Raw genomic sequence first — 24,509 nt, 5'->3', positions numbered from 1 at the left:
CCGCAACTCGCAAATTTGTCATATTTCAAACCGCATCCGCCCGCATTGTGTTTGCAAAACCGCCCATTTATATGCAGGTTGGGCAGTTTGAGCGGTTCGAATAAACCGTTGCCCACCCCTATTCTGCACATGTAGGCCCCATATGTATACTCTGATTGTGTGTGAATTTTTGTAAGTTAGCCTTTGGTAATCTCGGATTACTGGCCATCACGGCACCATTCTACTAGTGGCGGAATGGGGTCGTGACACTTGTGGAGGATGCCAAATTTTTGCTAAAAGGCTGCAACTGCACGATACAACATGTTTGGAAAGAAGGTAACCTGTGTGCTGATACTCTTGCCAAACTTGGAACAGCTCAACCGGAGGATATGCTGGTGGTGCAAGAACCCCCAGCCGAGATCAAAGAATTACTTGTTGCTGATATGTTAGGACGCTCTATGGAACGGGCTTAGTCCCTTGTTTTATTTCTGAAGTAACCAAAAAAAAAAAAGTAATCACTTTCTTGTTCCAATATGTTCATGTTTCAATATGTTCCAAATAATAGAATCGGACCACTAATAGCATGCATTCTCATCCCTCGTCAAATTTCTAATCATCCAAATTAACCTTTAGATTTCATTTGATTTCACTGGAATAAGTGAAAATATAATGAAATGACCATTCTTTAAATTTTTATATGTAATGATTATTTCAAAATTCCCTTAAAATGATGAATGATGATTATATTTATAATATATTTTGTCACTATTTTGTTAAGTTTCGTTTGGGATGTAGGTTGACTTTTTAACTATTTTAACCTGAAGTTAAAAAGTCTCATTTGAAATAGATTTTTTGACTAGATCAAAAAAAAAAAAAAAAAAAAAAAAAAAAAAAAAGATTTTTTGACTTTTGTAAGTGAAAAAAATAAAATAATTATGATTTAAATATGACATTTTGTCTTATTAGGCTTAAAAACCTATTTTGTTTTTTTGTAACTAAAATAATCTCAACTTCACCCAAACCCACATGCCAAACGAGCACTTAATCAACCAAACATGAAAATAAACATTTTGATGGAATAATCATTTCATTCTGTTTCATTCTAGTGAACCAAATACTACCTTAGGGTCAACAATTTTTCCACCTACTGGACTAAAGCCAAAGCAAAATAATTTCACTCTCACCACATATTTGGAAAACATCAACAACCACCGTTAGAATCACATGAAAATCTCAAAGGGCAAAAATCTCAAGATATAGTCTTAACAATTGCAAGTGTTTCGAGATAAAATGACAGAAGAATTTGGAACAGAGAATCCCGTGTTACATATTCCAAAGTTTGATACATTCATATAAATATACAATTCCATGAAATTAAGTAACACCATCCAATTTTTTTGATACATTCATGCTCCAAGTAAAGATATAGGAACATCATATACAATATACACCACCACACACCCCTACAAGTTACAAAAGTGTATGTACATAACTACTCCTATAACCAACTTACCAGAACATCTACTCATGAAGAAGAGCTCGAAGAATTGAAAAAAGAAATCCTTTGCCTCTTGTTTGGAAGTGTTGTTCTAGGCGAGTACTCTGCCGAGGCAGAAACCTTATCCAGAATACTGCTCAAAGCCCGATGAATAGAATTCACGATGACTTGGCATGCCTCGGGATTGTCAGCATTCATGGCTTTCTTGCTGGTGAAAACAAAAACTTTCACTCGACTTCCCAAGGTTGAGATTTCTGCATTCACCATATTCAGATGAAGGGAATTGAGAGCTTGTCTCAGTTCAGACAGAAGTTCGGGCGTGTATTCGCAACATATAGAGGCCCGGAATGAGAAGGTTTCCTCAGTATCTCCCTCGTTATGTGATTCAACTCTTACTTCGTCGGTGTCCATAGGAACAAGTAAATCTTTACTGGTTTCTGTTGCAGTTTTCTTCAGTTGTTTCACGTGGCTGACAACTTCAGCAAGCAATGCTGCTTTGTCCATCTATGAACAAAAAATGCAAATTTAGAGTAAGCTCAAGTCATGCCATGTCATGTATATTAACTTCTCGACTTTTTTTTCTTTCTTTTTTTTCTTTTTTTTTTTCTTCCTTCCATTCATTGCATGTAATGAGAGTAATCAGCTACAATGTGCCGTTTTGGGAAGTTTTGTAAAAGACCACGTTTTTTATCCAAGGGGAATAAAGCTGGCAGCCAAAAACGCAACAAAAATTCATTTGGGAAGAGAGAAAAACGCAAGTATTGAAATTACAAATTCAGGCCTATGACAAAAAAATAAAAAAGTAAATTTCTTATGTTGGGTAAAGGTAATTTAGTCATTTTAATTTGATTTGACACTAAAAACAAATATTAAGGCCAAGTTTGGCATATTACAAAAAAGTCAAAAAGTTACTCAAAAAGTTAAAAGGTTAACACTATTCACTAAAAGTCAACAATTACGGCTGCACAACTTCCAATCCTAATTTTTTCCTACAAATTAATTTTTACAATTTTTTATTACACATTTTTCCATAAAAAGTCAAAAAGTTAACCCAAACATCCATATTTTCTTTCTCAATTTTTTAGTTCAAAAAGATAAAAAGTGCACTTATTTAGGACACCCCAAACAACCCCTAAATCGAAAAGTCAAACGTCAACTTTTTATCAACTTTCCAAATCACTTTCCAAAAAAGCTAAAAAACTTGGTAAAAAATCAAAAACTAGCTTTTTACCAATTTTTCAAAGCACCCCAATGTCACAATACACCTACAGAGAAAAAATATAAAGTAAAAAAATGCAGAACAGTATGATGACGAGGAAAAGAATTCCAAAACCTCCTCTATACATAATCATAGCAAAAGAACAATTGTGGGTAAAATTATAAATACTAGCATGTTTTTCTGATAGTTTCCACACAGTTTAGTTGTATATTACTGAAATTCTATACTAAATTCCATTTAAAACAAGAAATAAAACAACAAACAAATCAACAGATATAATACTAAATAAAAATTAAATCAACTATAACAAAATATCATTTAAATATTACTCTTCTTGCATGTTTAGCGGTAAAATTACTAATTAAGCTTATGTGATCTACCATTTCCTTTTCAATTGATAACATTACTAATCCGTACAAATTTTTTTGTGACATGGTTGATAGCAAGTTTATTATTATACAAAACAGTTCTGAAAATTTAATGGCAGTGCTTTTCCAAAACGTATGCTATTGCTTACGTTCCTAATCAACATCAAACATGAGAATTACAAATTAAACAACACAGAAGATGATGAAATTGATAATGCCAATCACTTTTTAATGCATATATAACCGCCTAACTATTGTAATCCTTGACAATGAGATTTTCTTATTCATAGTAGTTGGGAAATCTCTCTCATGGGTGTACTTGTTAAACAACCATAAGCTCATTAAAATGTGATATTATGTTGAATTTTTTAATCAATTATTGCTTTGCTTTCTTAGGTAGGGATGCATGTCACTCAACATTTTAATAAAGTGAGATGAAAAGAACCGTCCACTACAAAAATAGTTGCATGCAAAGAGCACAAACATTGACCAAAGTTCTGCAATATTTGCAAATAAGACCTTCAAGTATACCTAAATTTAAATGATGCATATTATCTAATTATGAACAATTGTCTAGAAAACACAAACTTAAAGTCAATCTCTTCACTTTCATACAAAAAATTATGATGCATTTTAAACATTTAAAATTATTCCAAATAATAATGAAATAAAGTACCTGTGATTACTTGCTTTTAAGAGACTTCCGTTCAAGTTGGGATTTATGAGGCTGTATATTATGAATGAAGCCTATACCAGTTGACCATGATTTCTTAGTAATCAAAATCTAAATAATAAGAGACTAATATCTCCAAATGTAAACTCTCTGTTCCCAAATCATGATTGAAGTCAACTCTCACGGTTACAAGTAATATGCTATGGTTCCATCAAACAAACAAAAGGAAAGGCTCATGTTTTACATATAAAGTTGAAAATAAATATAAAATGAAAAAGTAAATAACTTCTTTTAAAAAATCAAAATTCAGACCATAAATATTTAATTAAAAAAAGAGCCAAATTAAGCATTTCAGAGAATCTCAATCATGTCAAACTTATACTGGGAATAGTGGAATAAGGATCTTCAACATAGCAGAGCTACCATATAAATTTTATTTCCAAGGAATGTCATGTTGGGTTCTCTTCAATCATCCATGACAACTCAAGGAATAACAAAATCAAATGAAAAAATAAATAAATAATTTGCATATCCGTTCAATGATTGAAAATAATTGAAAGAATAAATCAAGAAAATAACCGAATCAATTTGCTATTACCTCACCATCCAAGTAAATACATACTGTTTGAAAACATCAAGAAACTATCACCATAAGCTATACTGTTACTAAAAGCATAATCACATAAAGTCCATATGACATTGATATCTTTATTATGGAGTACAGACACTTCTCCGGAGGTCACGTATGGGTGTCCAACACGTGTTGGACACGGACACGTGTTGGGCACGCTCTGGACAAATGTTGAACACGCTGGAAAGAGTTGGACACGATGGGACACACTACATACGCTGCAGACATGTAGGGACACACTAAGGGCACATTGAGGACATGCTGAAGATACGTTAAGGACATGCTGAGGACTACTTTTTTCAAAAAGAAAAAAAAAATTAATTTTTTTTACTAAAATAACATATCTAAATTTTGATAAATTTAATAAAATTAAATATTTGACAAAATATATATTAAACATTTAAAAACATAACATATAATAAATATGTAAAATTATAATTTTTGCACATGTCCTTACGTGTTGTGTCTTATAATTTTTGAAATTTACGTATCTATATGTTCATGCCGTGTCACGTGTCCGTCCTTCTTAGTATTTTCACAATTCACCAAAGTAACCAATATGTTCTTCAACATTCCTTGAGTATGAAGTTCTATTATAAATAAGCATGCCAACAATAGAATGAAAATTGAAATCAACAATCTATCATAATCTCAATCTTAGGCACCTCAGTACACAAGACTCTCACTAATGGATCATAATCTATGAAGCACAGGTACGGATACAAGTACTGGTACTGGTACGATAGAGATAAGTCAATACAGTAAAATTTTAAAAAAATAGGATATGGGTACGGTTTGGTACGCTTGCAAAAAAAAATATTGATTTTTAATTTAGACTAATACAAAAATTAATTAAATGGTTTAATTTGTTTAGGCTAAACCTACAATTAACATTTCATGTCAAAAGTGAAGATATAAATTAAAATTAAATATCAATATATTAAATAACTTATAAACTATAATTTAATTTTAAATCATGCTAAGTATAAAACAAAAAATAAAAAAAGAAATGTAGTGAAAAGAGTTTTATTTTTATAGTAAAAAAAAATATTATGTCAATTAAGATACAGTACGACTTGAATATACTAGAACGTTTAAGTACATCCAAAATTAAGAAAAAAAACTTAAATGCGTGTTTTGTATATTTGATACATATGTAACAATACCATATAAAGCCTACGTTTGGGAATAAAATTTTGGGACTTTTTTGGCTATTTTAGCCACAAAAGACAAAATAGGCTATTTTAGCCACAAAAAACAAAATATCACATCCAACCCATAATCATTACACTCTTCTCTCACAAAAAAAGTCAAAAAAGCCAAAAAGCCCTTCCCAAACCAAGCTTTTTAGCCCAGGCTAAAATAGCCAAAAAAGCCAAAAAGCCAACCCACTTCCCAAACGTAGGCAAAATATCATACGCAGGCTAAAATAGCCAAAAAAACCAAAAAGCCAAAAAGCCAACCCACTTCCCAAACGTAGGCAAAATATCATACGCGAATAAATACCTAATACGAGTACGGCAGCGTTTCGAAATACCTATCTTCATAGATCATAAACAATGTGAAAAAGTAAAATACCTTATCAGTGCAAGGCACGAGGCCACGAAGCGTGGTGAGATGAGCATTGATCCTCTCTCTCCTCCTCCGCTCGGCCTCGCTATGACTCTTCAACGCCGCCATCGCCTTCTCCTCCGAAACCCCACCATTTTTCTTCCCAACTCTCACCGGAGCAGCCTTCACAAGCTCACCCCTCTCACTATCCAACACCAAAGATTGCGAAACCGACATCGAACCACCTCTCCAATTCCCACTAAACCCTCCTAAATTCTCCGAAAACAAACAATTGGGTCCAAAATTCGAATTCAAAGTGTTCGATTTCCAAGCATACGAAGTCATAATTCAATTCTCTCACACTACATACCTATCTCTCTCTCTCTCTCTCTCTCTCTCTCTCTCTCTCTATATATATATATATATGTATATATGTGTGTGTGAGTGATTTAGTGTTTGTTGGAACCAGGAGGGAGAGTGGTGGGGGCGAACCAGAAAGAGAGCATTCGGAGGAGGAAATTGAGGTTTGTGGAGGTGGGTTTGGTGGTTTGAAGTTCCATGACTTGAAAGAAGACAAGTTGGGGTGAATTGGGGAAGAAATCGATTAAGAGAAGATCCAAATTTTCATCTTGATGGTGTTGAATTCGAGCATTTCGATGCCGGAAAGCGTTAAAAACCCAGTGGTCAGTGGGTTTGAATAGGGAAGACGCAGTTGAGAAAATCGATGAATATACAATGGAATCGAATCAGAACCCTAGAATGTGTATATATATGTGTGTAATACACACATACCTACTGTGTATCTATATGTGCAGAAAGAGACAAAAGGGAATTGGGGTCTGCAGAGACCTTTGAAGAACAGCTGTTTGAATGTTTTGAGAGAGAGAGAGAGAGAGAGAAAAGAAGAAGAAGAAGAAGAAGAAGAAGCCTCAAACAGTCACTAGAGAAAGACAGCAATTATCTTCTTGTATAAAAGAATCAAAGTTTTATTGTTTAATCATTTTAGGGGTCTTTTGAAAAAAAAAAAAAAAAATAGATTTTAACTTTTTAATCATTTTAAGTCACATCGCATCTTGTATTTTTTATTTATAAAAAGACAAAATAGATTAAAGGGTAAATTATACTAACACCCTCTAAGGTTTATGTTTATTATAATTTTTTTCTCACCTTTTAAAAATTACATCTCAGTGTAATACACACATACCTACTGTGTATCTATATGTGCAGAAAGAGACAAAAGGGAATTGGGGTCTGCAGAGACCTTTGAAGAACAGCTGTTTGAATGTTTTGAGAGAGAGAGAGAGAGAGAGAGAGAAAAGAAGAAGAAGAAGAAGAAGCCTCAAACAGTCACTAGAGAAAGACAGCAATTATCTTCTTGTATAAAAGAATCAAAGTTTTATTGTTTAATCATTTTAGGGGTCTTTTGAAAAAAAAAAAAAAAAATAGATTTTAACTTTTTAATCATTTTAAGTCACATCGCATCTTGTATTTTTTATTTATAAAAAGACAAAATAGATTAAAGGGTAAATTATACTAACACCCTCTAAGGTTTATGTTTATTATAATTTTTTTCTCACCTTTTAAAAATTACATCTCACTCCCTAAGGTTTAAAGTTTCATTACAGATTCCTTTTCAGCAATTTAATTTTTTTAAATACTATTTTTGTTCTCACTAGGTAAATTACATTGACACCTCTCACATTTTAAAAATTACAATCCCCTCCCTAAGGTTTAAAGTAGCATTATCAATTGCCCCCTTAGTTAATATTAGTTGGAAAAAAAATTTATTTAAAAAAAAATTATTTAAAAAAAATTAATTAAAAAAAATTATTTTTAAAAAAATAATTGAAAAAAAATTTGTTAGTAAAATTTTTAAATTTCTGTTTAAAAACTAACGTAAACTCATTTTTTGAATTTATGCCTCTTAATTTTTAATTTTTTTTAAAAAAAAATCTAAAAATCAAATCATACATAACTTAAGAATATTTTGATAAGTCATTTCTTACGTTGGTAACTTATTTGTTGTTTGAGGTATCCTAAATAAGTGCACTTTTTGTCTTTTTGGACTAAAAAGTTGAGAAAAAAATATGAATACTTTGATTAACTTTTTGACTTTTGACGAAAAAAATGTATATTAAGGCCTGGTTTGGGATCTTTGAAAAAAGATAAAAAGATAAAAAGTTAAAAAGTTATCACTATTCACCAAAAAAATTTAATTTTATACAAAAAAATGTACAAATCACGTTGACTTGAGTTGCCTTTAGCTAACCTTGGTAAGAACAAATTACACAGGCGAAGGCAAGCTTACGGACGGTATTGTTCAGCCCTTGGGGACCCATCACGGGTCCCGTTTTGATAATCTGAACTGTTCAATGTGTAAAACTTGTCGAGTAATATATGCTTGTAAAAAATCATGTTAATCGGATATTGCTAACTACATGATCAAATCAGTTTTGTATAAAAATAGATGGTATTATATTTAACGATTGACAAAAAAACTAATCAAAATCAAATAGCTATCGATATCCGATCAACATGATTTTTACAAACATATAGTACTCGATGAATTCTACACATTGTACGGTTTCAATTACCAAAACGAGACCCGTGGTGGCCCCCACGGGCCGAACATCACCGGCCAATTCAATGCTTGAAAATGAGGCAAGCATATCCGATATGCTAGTTTGCCACAGCTCTGCCCAGCGTACGACCTATTTCTCTCTCCTTTCTCCTATACACTAAATTATATAATTTTTTAATACATATTTTTTCGTAAAAAGTTAAAAAGTTATTTCAAATAATCATATTTTTTTCCTCAATTTTTTAGTCCAAAAAGTCAAAAAGTGCACTTATTTAGGACATCTCAAACAACCCCTAAAAATTTGTATAAATAAGTGTATAGGAGAAGTTAGTGATCTAGCCTGTACAGTCTGGCAGAGCAGTGGGCGGATTAGGAGATAGGAAATGATTGTCTCCTTTTCGGACTTGAATTAGATGGTGTTGTTCGGCCCTTGCGGGCCCACCACGGGTCCCGTTTTGCTAATCGGAACAGTTCAATGTGTAGAATTCGTCGAATACTATATGTTTGTAAAAAATCACAATAATCGAATATCGTTAGCTATCTAATCGTTTTTTTTTTGTCAACTGTTAACTATAACACCATCCATTTTTTATACAAAAACTGATTTGATCATATAGTTAGCAATATCCGATCAACGTGATTTTTTACAGGCACATAGTACTCAACGAGTTCTACTTATTGAATGGTTCAGATTATCAAAATGAGACCTGTGATGAGCCCTTACTGACCCAACATTACCCTTCAATTTAATGCATATATATACCTAATTTTCTTTTTTTTCCCCTTTGATAGCCCACTTCCATCGGTTGGTACCAGGCACGTCAACTAGTTGATTTGTATTAAAATATTGTGTAAATTAATTTTTTTATATTTTTAATTTGTAAATAATGATAACTTTTTAACTTTTTTAGTAATTTTTTAATTTTTTGGTTTTTTTTTAAGGATGCTAAACCAGGCCTTAATTATTTACTAATTTTATGACATTTTTACCATCTGAGGCAAGTTTGGTAACCATTTCATTTTCAATTTTCAATTTATATTTACAAAAATTAAAAAACTGTCATAAAAACTTGTTTGATAATTTTTTTTGTTTATAAATTGTTGACTTAGGTTGTAAATTTGAGGAAAAAACGTAAATTCAAAAAATGAGTTTACGTTGGTTTTTAAATAGAAATTTAAAAATTTTGCTAATAAATTTTTTTTTCAATTATTTTTTTTTCCAATGAATTTTTTTTCCAACTAATACCCACCGAGGGGCTAATTGGTAATGCTACTTTAAACCTTAGGGAGAGGATTGTAATTTCTAAAATGTGAGTTGTGTCAATGTAATTTATCCAGTGAGGGCAAAATTAGTATTTAAAAAAATTAAATTGCTGATGGATGTAATCTATAATGAAATTTTATGTCTCAGGGAGGGAGATGTAATTTCCAAAAGGTAAGGGAAAATGTAATAAACATAAGCCTCAGGAGGTGTCAGTGTAATTTTTCCTAGATTAAAAAAGTCAAATAATCAACTTTTTACCAATTTCCCAAAAAACCACTTAATCATGTTTTAAGTTGGAGGAGTTAATAATTATTAAATTTCTCATAAGTTTAGAAAAAATTATAAGATAGGATTTGGTTTAATTTTGAAATCATAATTTTAATTAAAAAAAATTAAATTCTTTTTAAAATTCATAATCAAATACTTAATTTAAAACTCTTTTCAAAAATTATTTTTAAAAATTAAAACTCAAAATTATTTTTAAAATTCTATTTTAAAACAGAAAAAATATTTAATTTTTTTTTTATTTTGTTCTTTAAAATTATTTTTTATTTTTTATTTTTATAAAAAAACTTCATAAAATATGTTTTTATTTTTGTTTTTGAAGAAAAATATTTTTTATCTTTTATTTTTTGAAAAACATATTTTATTATTTTTTAAAATATTGGTCAAATAATTTGTTATGATTTATACATATATGGGCGATCCAAAAAAAATTTAAATTAAAAAAATATATATTTTAAAAAAATAAAAATATATTAAAAAAATATATGAAATATTGAAATATTTAAAATAAGAGAATAAGAACATATTTAAAATAAAAAATTATATATTTAAAATAAAAAATAATTTTTTAAAATTTTTACAATATTTTTAAAAAATACAGCGCACAAATGTAATAAATAAAGCACGCATTAAAAAAATAAATAAATATTTACAATAAAAAATATTTACACTAAAAAAATAAAATTAAGAAATTTTTTTAATATTTAAAAATAATAAACTAAAAAAATTTCAAAATATAATTCAAAACTCAAAACTCTCTTTTCAAAACTTATTTCAAAAACATATCTTTCAAAATACATTTTCATACTCAAATCATGATTTTAAAACTAAATCAGAAGGAACTTAAAATTTCTCATAAGTTTTATAATAGTTTAATAAAATGATTATTACCATTTCATTACTAATATTCTCATAAATTTAGAAAAAAAAAATATAATTAATTTTACACTTTTTATATAATTATACTAATCTTCTATAATTATACTAATCTTCTATAAATCTCAATTCACATAGAATATGTTTATTTGCCTCCATGAGTTGAAAGATTGGGTGAGGTGTGTTTGGTTAGAAAAGTTGCAAAGGGATTAATACTCCGATTAGAGTAGTGGCCCACGACTATAGTTAGATTAGCAAAGACGGGTGTCAAGTGGAAAAAAGAGTAATTATGTAATTTTACAGATTTAATCTCAATCAATTAATACCATCACATTAATACACAAATAAACATATTTTTATCTTATATTTTTAACTTAATACTAATACATTATTAATCTCCTTAATTTTATTGCACAACTATATTTATTGGCGGTTTGGAGAGGAGATTAGATTAGTAATTCGTGGCCCTACGTATAACTTGTTTGTTTGTGAATAAGTGGTATGGAATTATTAATCCCATAGGACTATCAATCCCATCTCATGGTGGGGTGCCTCTATTTACACACCACATTTCCTCTTAAGGCATACCACTATTCAATTCACATTTTTAATAATTTGAAAAAACATAATTTTTCTTAACATACACCACAACGTTTTATTTTTGCCCTTAGTCCCACACCACCAGTACACACCTCAAATTCAAAAAGAAAAGAAAAAAAAAACCCAAAATACCCTAATCTTCCAACTCTCCAACCCTTACCAAATTCTAACCCTAATCTTAACTACCACCATCACCGACGGCTACCATCTCTTCCGTCACCGCAACCCTTCCCAACCTTCTTCTTCTTCTTCTTCTCTTTCTCCGGTGACTCTCACCACCCATCGATTTATATTTTTCGTGCACTTAATTTTATGCACTTCATTTTCGAAGCATAAGAGTAGAGGTAAATTTTTTGCACTTTATTGTATGCACTTCCTTTTTGAAACATAAGAATAGAAGTGAATTAATGATTAGTTTGATTGTTCACTCAATCATCTTTTTCCGTCTTCCTCATTCTTTTAATTTTTCTTTTTTCTACACTTAGCAATTTTGAAGTCCTTTTCATTGAGGCAAAAGAATCGTCAACACAATTGCTTGATAATTGGCTTGAATTTAATATGTAAGGATTTTTCAATCTTTGCTAGCACGCTTGCATTTATGGTATTTTCTTTCGTAGGAAAAATAAGCCAACAATATTAAGTTAGAGATGTAAGATAAAGTGTTATTGTTTGTGTACTAGTGTGGTGGTATTTGTTAGTTATGATTAAATCTACAAATTACATAAAAATTCTTATCACATAAAAGATAACTTTGTTGATTTCGTAAAATGAGGGTAAAATGATCTTTTAACCATCTGTACGGGGAAAAGATATTCGTTGTTGTCCGTACTCCTTTCGTCCAAGCTCCGAATCTATCCGATCGACCTGAGAACACAACGACGGTGAGCTACCCGGCGGTGTGTTGCCGGAAAACCCCTCCGATGGTCAAGTTAGCACACACACAAAGATAGAGAGAGAGAGGAAGAGAGTTGAGTATTTAGGTTTCTCTCACCAAATGATGTTTCATCTCCAGCATGGGGGGCGCAGTCATGCTTATATACTTTATGCGCTCAACTCTGCACCCATTGGTCTCTTGACACGTGGAGCTGCTCTCCCATCTGTCAGCACAAATTCAGCAGACACCACCTAACCAAACCGCCAGACAACATTACCGGGAACTCGGCAGCCCGGCGGCATCACCTCGGCTTCACACGACCGGGCTGCACAATGAGTCCCAGTGTCCACTCGCTGAGCTCCATAACAACCGAGCTCAGTAGTATTCTGGTAGAGCAGAGTTCCAGACAGATCGAGCCAGCAAACAAAAAGCTTTTCCGCCGAGCTAAACGTGCGAACCATGGAACTCGGGTTGGCAGGTGACTAACTCGGCCGAGTAATCTCAGCCCATACACGGGGCTTGACCCTCGGCTGATCAAGACCGATTCTGGACACAGACAAGCCCAAGTAGCTCGGTCCTGGACCTCGACCGAACAAAATCACCTCTAAATAGGCCCAAGTTAGCTTGGCTCAAACGTGCTCGGCCATCTTCTGTTCGACTTCTACCACGGCCCAAAGCCAGATTATAAATCTCCCTCTCACATCAGATAGATTCGGAGCTTGGACAAAAGGAGTACGGACAACAACGAATATCTTTTCCCTGTATAATTGGCGCCGTCTGTGGGAAACTTGATAGACAAAATCTTGTCTTCCAAGCTCATCTGATCGCCTCCTATGGCGAACAACGACGAAATATCGTTGTCCACCATCGACGATATTACCCCGGAGTCAGCCAGACGGAGAGACGGACTCCCCGCCGTTCCAAACATGGCAGACCTGGAGACTTCCCCAGGTGGACATTCAAGACACGTGCGTGATAAGCGCGCTAGAAGTTTTGGTCACTCGTGGAGCCCAGACGGACACCGGCGGCGAAGAGAATCGCACACTAGACGTCTGGAGCACAAGTTAAGGGACCAAGACGCCGTCATCCGGACAATGGCGGCGGAGATGGAAGCTCTCAAACGACATGTTAAAGGAAAGTGTGTTGCTGGAGTGGGAGACCATAGTGAGCACACCCAACCACGCCGTTCAGGCAGTCAGAGCCAGTGGCACACTCCCTCCCTTTCTATCACTAGAAGTTACAAGGTTGGAGATTCCGACGCGTTTATAGAGAAGTCTAGCGCGCGAGATAGTACCTATTAACCCTCATATCCGACGACGACGTCGAGGTATTCCTACTTCGCTCGCTCAGAGGACTTGCGGGTAGTCTTGAAGGAGCGGGCTCGTCGCCGAGAGACTCAAAAGGTGCCGGCGCTCCAGCGGCTATCTTACGGGGGTCACGCTAGTGAAGAGGTCATAATGCCACCACCCCGCCCAGCCGTGCCTTTCCTTCTAGACACAGATTTGGCGAGGCTGAATGTCATCCCCTTCTCCCTTGAGATAGAGATCGCACCGCTCACCTTGGGCTTTTACCAGCCCAAGTTTTCACTCTACGACGGAAAGACCGATCCATACATGCATGTAAGCCACTTCCGGCAGGTCATGGCCGGACATAGGCGCAATGACGCTCTTATGTGCCTTATCTTCCCGTCGAGTTTGGGCGAGCTGAGCTTGAAATGGTTTGAGAGGCTGCTGGAGGGAAGCATCGAAAGGTGGCAACAGTTGGCAGAAGCCTTCGTGACTCGTTTCAAGACCAACACTAAAATGCCAAAAGAGGTGGACCACCTTCTTAGTGTCAAAATGGAGTCAAGCGACACACTCAAGGCATACAAATCCAGATACTGGGAAACCTTCAATGAGATTTTAGATTGCCCGATCAACCTAGCAATCACCCAATATAAGCGTGGTCTCCCGGTCGAACATAGGCTGCGAGACTCGTTTACCATGAACCAGCAGACATCCATGGGCCAACTAATGCAGCGCATCAATGAGCACATCCGAGTAGAGGATGATGCGGCGGCATCCACCGTGAAGACAACTCCGGTGGTAACAGACAAGAGGTCGGTTGGCAAGGTACACACGGTCAGACAGGAGACTAACCGTCCAAATGATTGCGCCAAGGAATCTGACTGTGGGTCAAATCATCAAAATCGGGGAAGGAGTCGTCGGAATGACCGAGCTGAATACCCCCGCGATGACGTAGCTGATGCTAACAGAAGGTTGAAAGCTCGGACAGGCATCACCACGGTCTTTAAGATTCTAATCTATCGCATACTTAGTGAAATCCGTGACGAGGATTACGTCTGGTTTCCTGCTAAGTTAGGCAACGCGCAAAAGGGTTTTAATCCGCAGTACCGCTGCACATATCACCGGGAGCAAGGACAACGGACAGAGGACTGTTTGCCTCTGAAACAACACTTGGAGGAGTTAGTCGCAGCCGGATACCTAGATCTTTACATTAATGGGGGTATTAAGGCCGCGCATCCCGCCCCGGCTGATCCGCATGAACCGGATGACTTGGAGGCGCCCCCTTAAGAAGTGGTTAATATGATCCACGGCATAGTGGAGCCGACGCGTGTATGCGAGCTCCGAGAAATGATCAAAAAGGCGGAACACATGAGGGAAGTTTTGTCAGTCCAGTCCGCGATCAAAAGGGAGAAGACCGAGGAAAAAGACGTGATTAGTTTCTCCACAAGGGACCTAGAGCGCATTCAAACGCCACACAACAATGCCCTAGTGGTCACCTTTCGCGTCAAAGACTTCGATGTCAAACGCATCTTGATTGACCAGGGAAGCTCGGTTGAAATTACGTACTACGATGCGTTCAAACAACTCAAACTCTGAGATACAGACTTAGCTTCGGTAACTTCGCCACTGGTAGGTTTCAACTCGCAACCGGAGTGGCCTTTGGGAAAAATAATTTTACCGGTCAAAGCTGGATCCGTGATCAAGCAGGTGGAGTTCTGGGTATTGCAGGTGCCGTCTACATACAATATGATCCTCAGTAGGGGCTGGCTTCACGCTATGCAGGCTGTAACGTCGACCTACCACCAGGTTATGAGATTCCTCTCGGCTATGGGGGAAATTGAGGACATTTGGGACGATCAAGTCATGTCGAAGTAATGCTTCATGGCAGTGAACGGGAGCCGAGCTGCCAAAGGCTTCGTGCAAATGATTGAAGGCCCGGAAGACCAGAGTGTCCTTAATGACGTGGGCACCAGGGCCAAGGACAAAGCTGTTGAAGAATTGGTAGAAGTACGGATCGACACGGAAAGTCCAAACAAGTTCTTTTTGCTCGGATCAAGCCTGACCGCTCAAGAAAGGACCGAGATGGTAGAGTTCTTGATGGCAAATATCGAAGTCTTTGCATGGTCGCCCTACGACATGCCTGGCATCAATCCAAGTTTTATTTGCCACCAACTCAATGTTTTCCTTGATGCACGGCCAGTCATTCAGAAAATAAGGAGATCCATTCTGCATCACACCGAGGTAGTCGCGGAGGAGGTAAGGAACTTGCTTGAAGCACGGGCTATTCAAGAAGTGCACTACCCTCGGTGGATTTCAAACACGGTCGTAGTACCCAAGAAGAATGGGAAGTGACGGGTTTGTGTTGACTACAAGACCGTCAACCGAACTTGCCCTAAAGACAGCTTTCCTCTGCCCAGAATAGACCAGCTGGTGGACCTAACGGCCGGACATAACAGGCTCAGTTTCTTTGATGCCTATCGTGGTTATCATCAGATTGCCATGCATGGCCCTGACCGCGAGATAACCTCTTTCACTACCCTAAGGGGACTATTCTGCTATCGAGTCATGCCTTTTGGTTTGAAGAACGCCGGGGTGACTTTCCAAAGGATAGTGACCAAGATGTTTGCTCCTCTGCTTGGCCAGACGATGGAGGCCTACATCGATGACATGGTGGTCAAGAGCAAGCAACAGGTTGACCACTTATCCGACCTAGCCGAGATGTTCGCTATTCTTAAACAGCACAAGCTACGCCTGGATGCGTCAAAGTGTGCCTTCGGCGTGGGATCCGGGAAATTCCTGGGCTTCCTAGTCATAAACTGAGGCATCGAGGTAGACCCCACACAAATCAGAGTCGTACAAGAATTGAAGCAGCCTAACTCGGCAAAGGACGTGCAGCATCTTGCCGGTATGGCAACCGCGCTTAACAGATTCATAAGTTGGCCATCAGATTGCTGCCGCCCTTTCTTTCAAGCCTTGAAATCTAAGTTTTCATGGGACGAGGAATGCGACAAGGCTTTGGCCGAGCTCAAGGCGTATTTGTCTTCTGCTCCTTTGTTGGTGACACCCATGCCCGGCGAAGAACTCTACCTTTATTTGGCAATTTCTCAGCACGCCGTTAGCGCGGTACTTGTCTGGTCAGAAGGTATAAAGCATTTCCCTATCTTTTATGTGAGCAAAACCTTGCTACCGGCAGAGTCGAGGTACTTGCCACTGGAAAAACTGGCATTGATGATGGCCTCCAGGAAATTAGCGCACTACTTTCATACTCACACAATTATTGTGTTGACCAAATTTCCCCTAAAAGCCGTGTTCGAGCGGGCGGATTTCTCCGGTCGAATTCTAAAGTGGGCAGTCGAGTTGGGACAATTCGACGTTAAGTTTCAACCCCGAACAGCCATAAAAGCTCAAGCATTGGCAGATTTTATTGTTGAGTTCTCGCCTGGGATTCACCAAGTATGTCTGGTGGATCTCACCACGGTAGCTGAGGAAGCAAACGAAGATTCAACCGCAATTGCACAGCAGGGCGATGTTAGCGACGCGGAACTTATGCCCCCTACCATAGAACCTCCATCAGGCATGATACATCAGCCCGGCGGTACGACGACGGAGGCATAACAGACCAACTTGTTGGGTCTAGTACCGCGTCACCAAGGGGGAAGGAAGTGGAACTGATCAGCATTGAACCTGAAACTGAACGGCCGAACGACCATGATCCCAGCAACTTTCAAACCTCCCAAAATCCCTCAGAGTGTTGGAAACTCTTCATCGGTGAAATGTGGAAACTTTTTGTAGATAGAGCCTAAAACCATCACGGTGCCAGGTTGGGCATAGTTTTGATCTCGCCAGATGACCTGACCATCGAATACTCTATCACCCTCGGATTCCCCGCGTCAAACAACGAGGCTGAATACAAGGCGCTACGGGCTGGACTTAAGAGCGCGCTCCAGGTGCGCGCATCCAAGCTAATGGTTTACAGTGATTCCTAACTTGTTATCAACCAAGTGTCTGGGGTTTACGAAGCTAAAGATGACAGAATGGCAAAGTACCAAGCTCTGGTAAGAGACCATATCAAGCGATTCCAGGCGATAAGGGTCCAACAAATTGGATGGGAAGAAAGCGGCCGCGCGGATGAGTTAGTCGGTCTGGCTTCCATGGTCGACCGAACATCTCTTAGTTCTCTCCTGATTGAGTTCCTTCCAAGGCCTAGCATAGAGGAACCTGAGCAGACAGAAGTACTCTGCACCGAGCTTGGCCCTTCTTGGATGGACCCTATTATCCTCTTCCTAAAAGAGTGGACCCTTCCGGCCGATAAAAAGGAAGCGCATAAAGTCCGGATGAAGTCAGAGTGGTTTTGGCTCTCTCCATCTGGCGCTTTATACAAGAAGTATTTCACCGGTCCTTATCTCAAGTGTGTACACCCAAACAGCGTGGAAGCTTTCCTGTACGAAATTCACGAAGGCATATGCGACAGTCACATTGGGGGCAGATCTTTGGCCTACCGAGCTATTTCGCAAGGGTATTGGTGGTCGTGCACGTAAGCGGACGCTCAGAAATATGTTCGCAAATGTGAGAAGTGTCAGAAGTTCGCCCACCAAATTCACCAGCCGGTTAGAGAACTTCTTCCCCTCACAAGCCCTTGGCCTTTCACGATGTGGGGGCTGGACATGGTGGGACCACTCCCAACGGCACCAAGCAACCGAAAGTTCTTCATTGCTACTACGGACTACGTCACCAAATGGGTTGAAGCTGAGCCCTTAGCAACTATCAAGGAGAAAGACGTCAAACGGTTTGTCTGGCAGAATATGATCACGCGGTTTGGCGTCCCTAAGATTCTAATTTCTGACAATGGCACCCAATTTGACGGGTGCTTATTCAGAGGATTTTGTGAAGAATTGAAGATCGAATTCTACAACTCCACCTTGACTTACCCGCAGTCCAACGGCCAATCTGAAGCATCAAACAAGACCATTCTTGATGGGTTGAAGAAAAGACTTGAGAAAGCCAAAGGAAAATGGGCCGAGAAACTCCCAAGTGTCTTTTGGGCATACCGGACGACCCCGAGACGATCTACAGGGGAAACTCCTTTTGCCTTGGCGTATGGCATGGAGGCGGTCATCCCATTGGAAGTTGGCATGCCCACAATGAAAGTTTTGAGCTCGAGCTGAACTCTGAAGCCATCGCCCTGGAATTAGACCTAGTGAAAGAGCGCTGAGACAAGGCTCTAATCCATGTGGCCGTATACCAACAAGAGCTCTCCAGAAAATACAACAAAACAGTGCACCCCAGACCGTTCAAAGTTAGGATTGGGTTTTAAGAAAGGTGATGGGCAACACACTGGTGCCGGGGGAAGGCAAGCTAAGGGCGAACTGGAAAAAGCCTTACAAGATAATCGGTCTGGCGGGCAAGGGGGCATACCACTTGGAAGATTTGGAAAGAAAAGGCATACCCCGGCCATGGAATGCGACCAACCTCAAACTGTATTATTTTTAGCATTTTATGTTCTTATGTAATTTTTTGTGGAAGGACTTGCTCTCCCTATACGTCTGAATGTAACACGCTTTTTGTCAAGCATAATAGAAGTGACTTATCTTTGCTTAAGCATTCTGTTGTTTTCGATGCTTACTTTGAGATTTAAACTGAGATGTTTTACTCCGATTAAATGAGTTGATGATTTGCTCAACTCTATGATTACATCCGAGATGTTTTACTTCGGTTGAATGAGTTGATGATTTACTCAACTCTGAGATTTCAACCGAGAAGTTTTACTCCGGTTGAATGAGTTGACGATTTACTCAACTCTGTGATTTCAACCGAGATGTTTTATTCTGGTTAAATGAGTTGATGATTTAATCAACTTTGAGATTTAAACCGAGATGTTTTACTCTGGTTAAATGAGTTGATGATTTGCTCAACTCTATGATTACAACCGAGATGTTTTACTCCGGTTGAATGAGTTGATGATTTACTCAACTCTGAGATTTCAATCGAAAAGTTTTACTCTGGTTGAATGAGTTGATGATTTACTCAACTCTGTAATTTCAACCGAGATGTTTTATTCCGGTTGAATGAGTTGATGATTTACTCAACTCGGTGGTTTCAACCGAGAAGCTTTACCCCGGTTGAATAAGTTGTTGGTTTACTCAACTATGGTCTTAACCGAGATAGTTTACCTTGGCTAGATGAGTTGGTGATTACCTCAGGGCTTTTGCCGAGATGTTTTGTCCCGACTAATGGTGTTGATGATTTGCACAACTCAAAAGGTTTAGCCGAGATGCTTTACCCCGGCTAAAATAGTTGACATTTTGTTAAAGGTTTTTGCCGAGATGATGAAACACAGTGCAACATGCAGCACAACAGTTAACGAAATCAAAACTTTTCATTAATGTAAAAACGAATTACATAAGGTGGGGCAGGCAGCCCGGTTACATTGTTAAAAAAAAAAAAAAAAACTAAACTAAGGGGGACAGGTCGGTGAAGTCATCCCCGGTTGCAGTTGCCTCCAGGTCGACCGTGATTGTGGTTTCTTTGATGCCGGTCTCAATTTGGCCGACCTGCTTTGGCTTGTTATCTCCCTCGGCAGTTTCCTCGGCCTCCTCCGCACCTTCTTCTTCCTCGGCCTCAGCCTGTAATGTGCTGAAGACGTCATTGGCATATGGCACCATGTATGTCGACAGAAAGGCAACGGGGGGAGAGACAAATACGTCGCTCCCAGATCATTGGCCGAGCTGTTTGCAAGCAGTTTTCCACCCGGACTTGAAGAAAATGTCCTTTGTGGCCTCCACTTGCTTGGTGTAGTTTTTCTCAGCCTCATTAAAACCTTCGTTGTTTGCCTTGTCTAGTTTGTCATTTCTCAATTGCTTCAACGCTTCCAGCTCGGCCCGAAGAGCGTTCCTTTCTTTCTCGGCGGCACCCAGTTGGCCGAACAATTTGGAGTTGTCTGTGTTGGCAATCTCTAAAGAGGTCTTTGACCATCCCAGCTCCCTCTGCAGATGCTCGACCTGGCTGGCAGAGTCGGTCGCCTTTTGCCGGAGTCCGTGAATCCGCTTCATTACAAGGTGTTGTTTTTGGATGGCCTGTAAGAAGAGAGTTTGATTAGAGAGGGAACCGAACAAACACTTGAAACAATTTGAATAAAGCATGCAAAACTCTTACCCGGGTCATAGACTTAACCGAGGACTTCACCAGCGGGGTGCCGGGCACGTGGTCGCTGCCGACCACGTCGCTCGGCAGTAGAAGGGCTTTTGTCAGGTCGAAGGCTAGGAGGTGTTCCTTGTCGCCTTTGACCAAAGCGGTGGCCGGGATCTCCTTACCTCGGTGCCTCAACTTGGGCTTCCAGGGCAGTGTTAGCTCAGTTGTGACCGCGAGTTGCTCGGTGTTCAGCTCCACGACGAGCTCGACTGAGGGATCGGCGGTTCGAGGCCTTTTTCCAGCTCGGCGGGTGTCCTTGCTGGCCTGTGATAGGGAGTTGATGCCAAGGCAATGACGGCCTCAGATGTTTGCCCGGCTCTTGAAGTGCGATGTGGGATGCTCGGTAGCTTGGTGGATGTGGCGGTAATGAGATTTTTAATGCGGCTTCGTTTTGCCATCTCATCTTCTTCGGTCAACCGGATTAGGGACACGTCCGGTAGTGTTGGGTCGGGTGGTGGAGACGGCGCGCGAAGAAAGTCGGTTACTCTACTTCGGCGCAGAGCAGAGTATCTGTAGGTTGGTACGTAGCCAAGAAGTTCGTGACAATCTCAATTTGGGTACCGGAGCACGGTTCTGATGGCTGCTTCGTTGGGGTTATAGTAGTTGGCTTGCAAAGCTTTGATGGCTGCAAAGGGGAAAAGAAGAAAAGATATTAAGTACAGAATAGCGGAGAAAAGTAATTTGACTGAGCAGTTAGCACGGCTTACATGTTGAACCGAAGTTCTTGCTGATATACCAGCCCGGCACGTCGGCTGTTTTATAATTACCGGACACCTAGAAATAGTCGTCGTCATGCATGTCTTTGTCCGGGATGCCGGTCACTATCTTCTCTTTGCCCAGTCGGATCTTTAAATAATAGGCAAGGCCGTCGCCTGTATGCCCGAGGGTATACTGGCGGAGTATCTTAGCTAATCCTAGGTTGGTTCCTAGCCGGTTGTTCAGCTCAGCTATCCCGTTAATTATCTTATAAGTGTTGGTTGATACTTGGGTTGGTGCTAGCCCGGTGCGCCGCAGGAACTCGCACATTAAAGGGTTGACCGGGAAGCGTAGGCCGCCTTCGATAATGGAAAGCACAGTGAAAGGGCACTGGACTAGTCTGCCCTAAGGGGTTGTGTCCTCGGCACCGAGCTCTAGATATACGTCGGCGGGGACACCGTATTCTTCCCGGAACGCGGCTAGTGTGACCGGTGTGTCAACTCGGAAGCGGTAGCGCCCCATATGTAGCCGGCTGGTTTTAGCACGACTGTGTTGGTTTGGCAAATTTCTCGGTTGAAGGCTGCTCGGCCGTAGAGAGCCTTAGTATTGGTGCGTGGTCCCCTTGGACTTTGCAGGAAAAGGAGGGTAAGCGTAAGTGGGAGCGTGGTCGCGCAAAACGAGCTTGACTTTAGCCCGGTCAGATGGAGTGCCATACCACCTCGGTCATGGAGGTAAATCAAGAAGCTCGGCCGCTCAAGCGGACCAGATGTTAGCCCGGTCGAGCAGTCAAGTCCACTACTTACCTCAGTTCCTACAGGAGTTTTTGCAAACTCACAATTTGCTCGGTTTAGGTGTTTTCTGGGATCAAAAGAAGACCTGGAGCCTGGTCCGCTCCAGATCTTTGTGTGTTCATCACTGGAGTTGAAGAACAGCAGAGAGAGCAGGGGCAGAAGAGGTTTTTGGGGGGTTATATCCTAAAACCAATGGTTTTTGTGCCCTAGAATGTGAAATATGAAATCAAAAAGGAATAAAAAGACTCATAGAACTTACCAGAAGGAGGCAAAGGTTGAATCTTCGAAGAGCAAGAAGGGTGCTTGATAGTGGGGAGAGCCCTGCAGCTTTGGGTCGTCTGGAACGAGAGAGAGATAGTAAGAAGAAAATGTCAAGGGACAGGTGGTGTATTTAAAGGAGAAGAACTGCCAAAATTTGAATATGAAGGGATGGCTGGGTTGGCTACTTGAGGACAATCAATGATCGACGCGTGTCCATGATGGCGGCGGCGTCACTACTGAAGGGACAAGATGGTAAGTTGAGGCGTCGACCGAGAAAGTCTAGAAACCGAGCGTGGGGAGTAGCGCAGCTGACGCCTTAAAGGGATTACCCTAGTCAGATCGTGTAATCCTAGTCACGCTTGCGCGGATAGAATTAAGGGGCAATTGAGAGAGAGATTTATAATCTGGCTTTGGGCTGTGGTAGAAGCCGAACAGAAGATGGCCGAGCACTTTTGGACCGAGCTAACTTGGGCCTATTTAGAGGTGGTTTTGCTCGGTTGAGGTCCAGGACCGAGTTGGGGCCGAGCTACTTGGGCTTGTCTACGTCCAGAATCGGTCTTGATCGGCCGAGGGTCAAGCCCCGTGTATGGGCCGAGCTTACTCGGCCGAGTTGGTCACCTGCCAACCTGATTTCCATGGTTTGCACGTTTAGCTCGGCGGAAAGGCTTTCTGTTTGCCTGCTCGATTTGTCTGGAACTCTGCTCTACCAGAATACTATTGAGCTCGGTTGTTATGGAGCTCGGCGAGTGGACACTGGGACTCGTTGTGCAGCCCGGTCGTGTGAAGCCGAGGTGATACCGCCGGGCTGCCGAGTTCCCGGTAATGTTGTCTAGCGGTTTGGTTAGGTGGTGTTCACTGGATTTGTGCTGACAGATGGGAGAGCAGCTCCACGTATCAAGAGACCAATGGGTGCAGAGTTGAGCGCATAAAGTATATAAGCATGACTGCGCCCCTCATGCTGGAGATGGAACATCATTTGGTGAGAGAAACCTAAACACTCAACTCTCTTCCTCTCTCTCTTTATCTTTGAGTGTGTGCTAACTTGACAGTCGGAGGGGTTTTCCGGCAACACACCGCCGGGTAGCTCACCGCCGTTGTGTTCTCAGGTCGATCGGATAGATTCGGAACTTGGACGAAAGGAGTACGGACAACAATGAATATTTTTTCCCCGTACAAATGGTTAAAAGATCATTTTACCCTCATTTTACGAAATCAACAAAGTTATCTTTTATGTGATAAGAATTTTTATGTAATTTGTAAATTTAATCATAACTAACAAATACCACCACACTAGTACACAAACAATAACACTTTATCTTACATCTCTAACTTAATATTGTTGGCTTATTTTTCCTACGAAGGAAAATACTATAAATATAAGCGTGCTAGTAAGGATTGAAAAATCCTTACAGATTAAATTCAAGCCAATTATCAAGCGATTGTGTTGACGATTCTTTTGCCTCAGTGAAAAGGACTTCAAAATTGCTAAGTGTAGAAAAAAGAAAAATTAAAAGAATGAGGAAAACGAAAAAAGATGATTGAGTGAACAATCAGGGTGATTGAGTGAACAATCAAACTAACCATTAATTCACTTCTATTCTTATGTTTCAAAAAGGAAGTGCATAAAATAAAGTGCAAAAAATTTATCTCTACTCTTATGCTTCGAAAATGAAGTGCATAAAATAAAGTGCATAAAATTAAGTGCTGAAAAAATATAAATCAATTGTCTTTGATTTAAGTTCTGGATCTCTTCACAATGTAGCCATTGATGACTATTTATAAAGGAAAAATACAATAATAGCTACTTAGTAACTGTCCATTTCTCCCATCTTTATCCTTGTCTTGCCACGTGTCCTTCCAGTCATTCACTTTGTCCATATTCTCTATC

At 39.3% G+C, this 24,509-nt stretch overlaps 1 protein-coding gene across 1 annotated transcript; it reads right to left on the bottom strand.

Moving 5' to 3' along the window:
• Positions 1-1,281: 1,281 nt before the first annotated feature.
• LOC114292312 (transcription factor bHLH30) lies at positions 1,282-6,893 on the bottom strand. The gene is made up of 2 exons (XM_028236232.2): positions 5,947-6,893; positions 1,282-1,981 (listed from the first exon to the last, which is right to left on the bottom strand). The coding sequence occupies exons 1-2, from the start codon at positions 6,262-6,264 to the stop codon at positions 1,505-1,507; spliced, it is 795 nt and encodes a 264-aa protein (XP_028092033.2). The 5' UTR covers positions 6,265-6,893; the 3' UTR covers positions 1,282-1,504.
• Positions 6,894-24,509: the final 17,616 nt, after the last annotated feature.

The sequence above is a fragment of the Camellia sinensis genome, chromosome 9, assembly GCF_055761805.1.
Source record: "Camellia sinensis isolate YWXY chromosome 9, ASM5576180v1, whole genome shotgun sequence".
Lineage (NCBI taxonomy): Eukaryota > Viridiplantae > Streptophyta > Magnoliopsida > Ericales > Theaceae > Camellia > Camellia sinensis.
Note: the sequence above shows the minus strand (reverse complement) of the source record. Positions and strands in the feature narration are given on the sequence as shown.

Excerpts from the sequence above, each read along its gene's own strand:
- LOC114292312 (XM_028236232.2), bottom strand. The coding sequence starts at position 6,264 with ATGACTTCGTATGCTTGGAAATCGAACACTTTGAATTCGAATTTTGGA. Across the intron at positions 1,982-5,946 it reads TCGTGCCTTGCACTGATAAG|ATGGACAAAGCAGCATTGCT; the intron begins GTATTTTACTTT and ends TTTTGTTCATAG.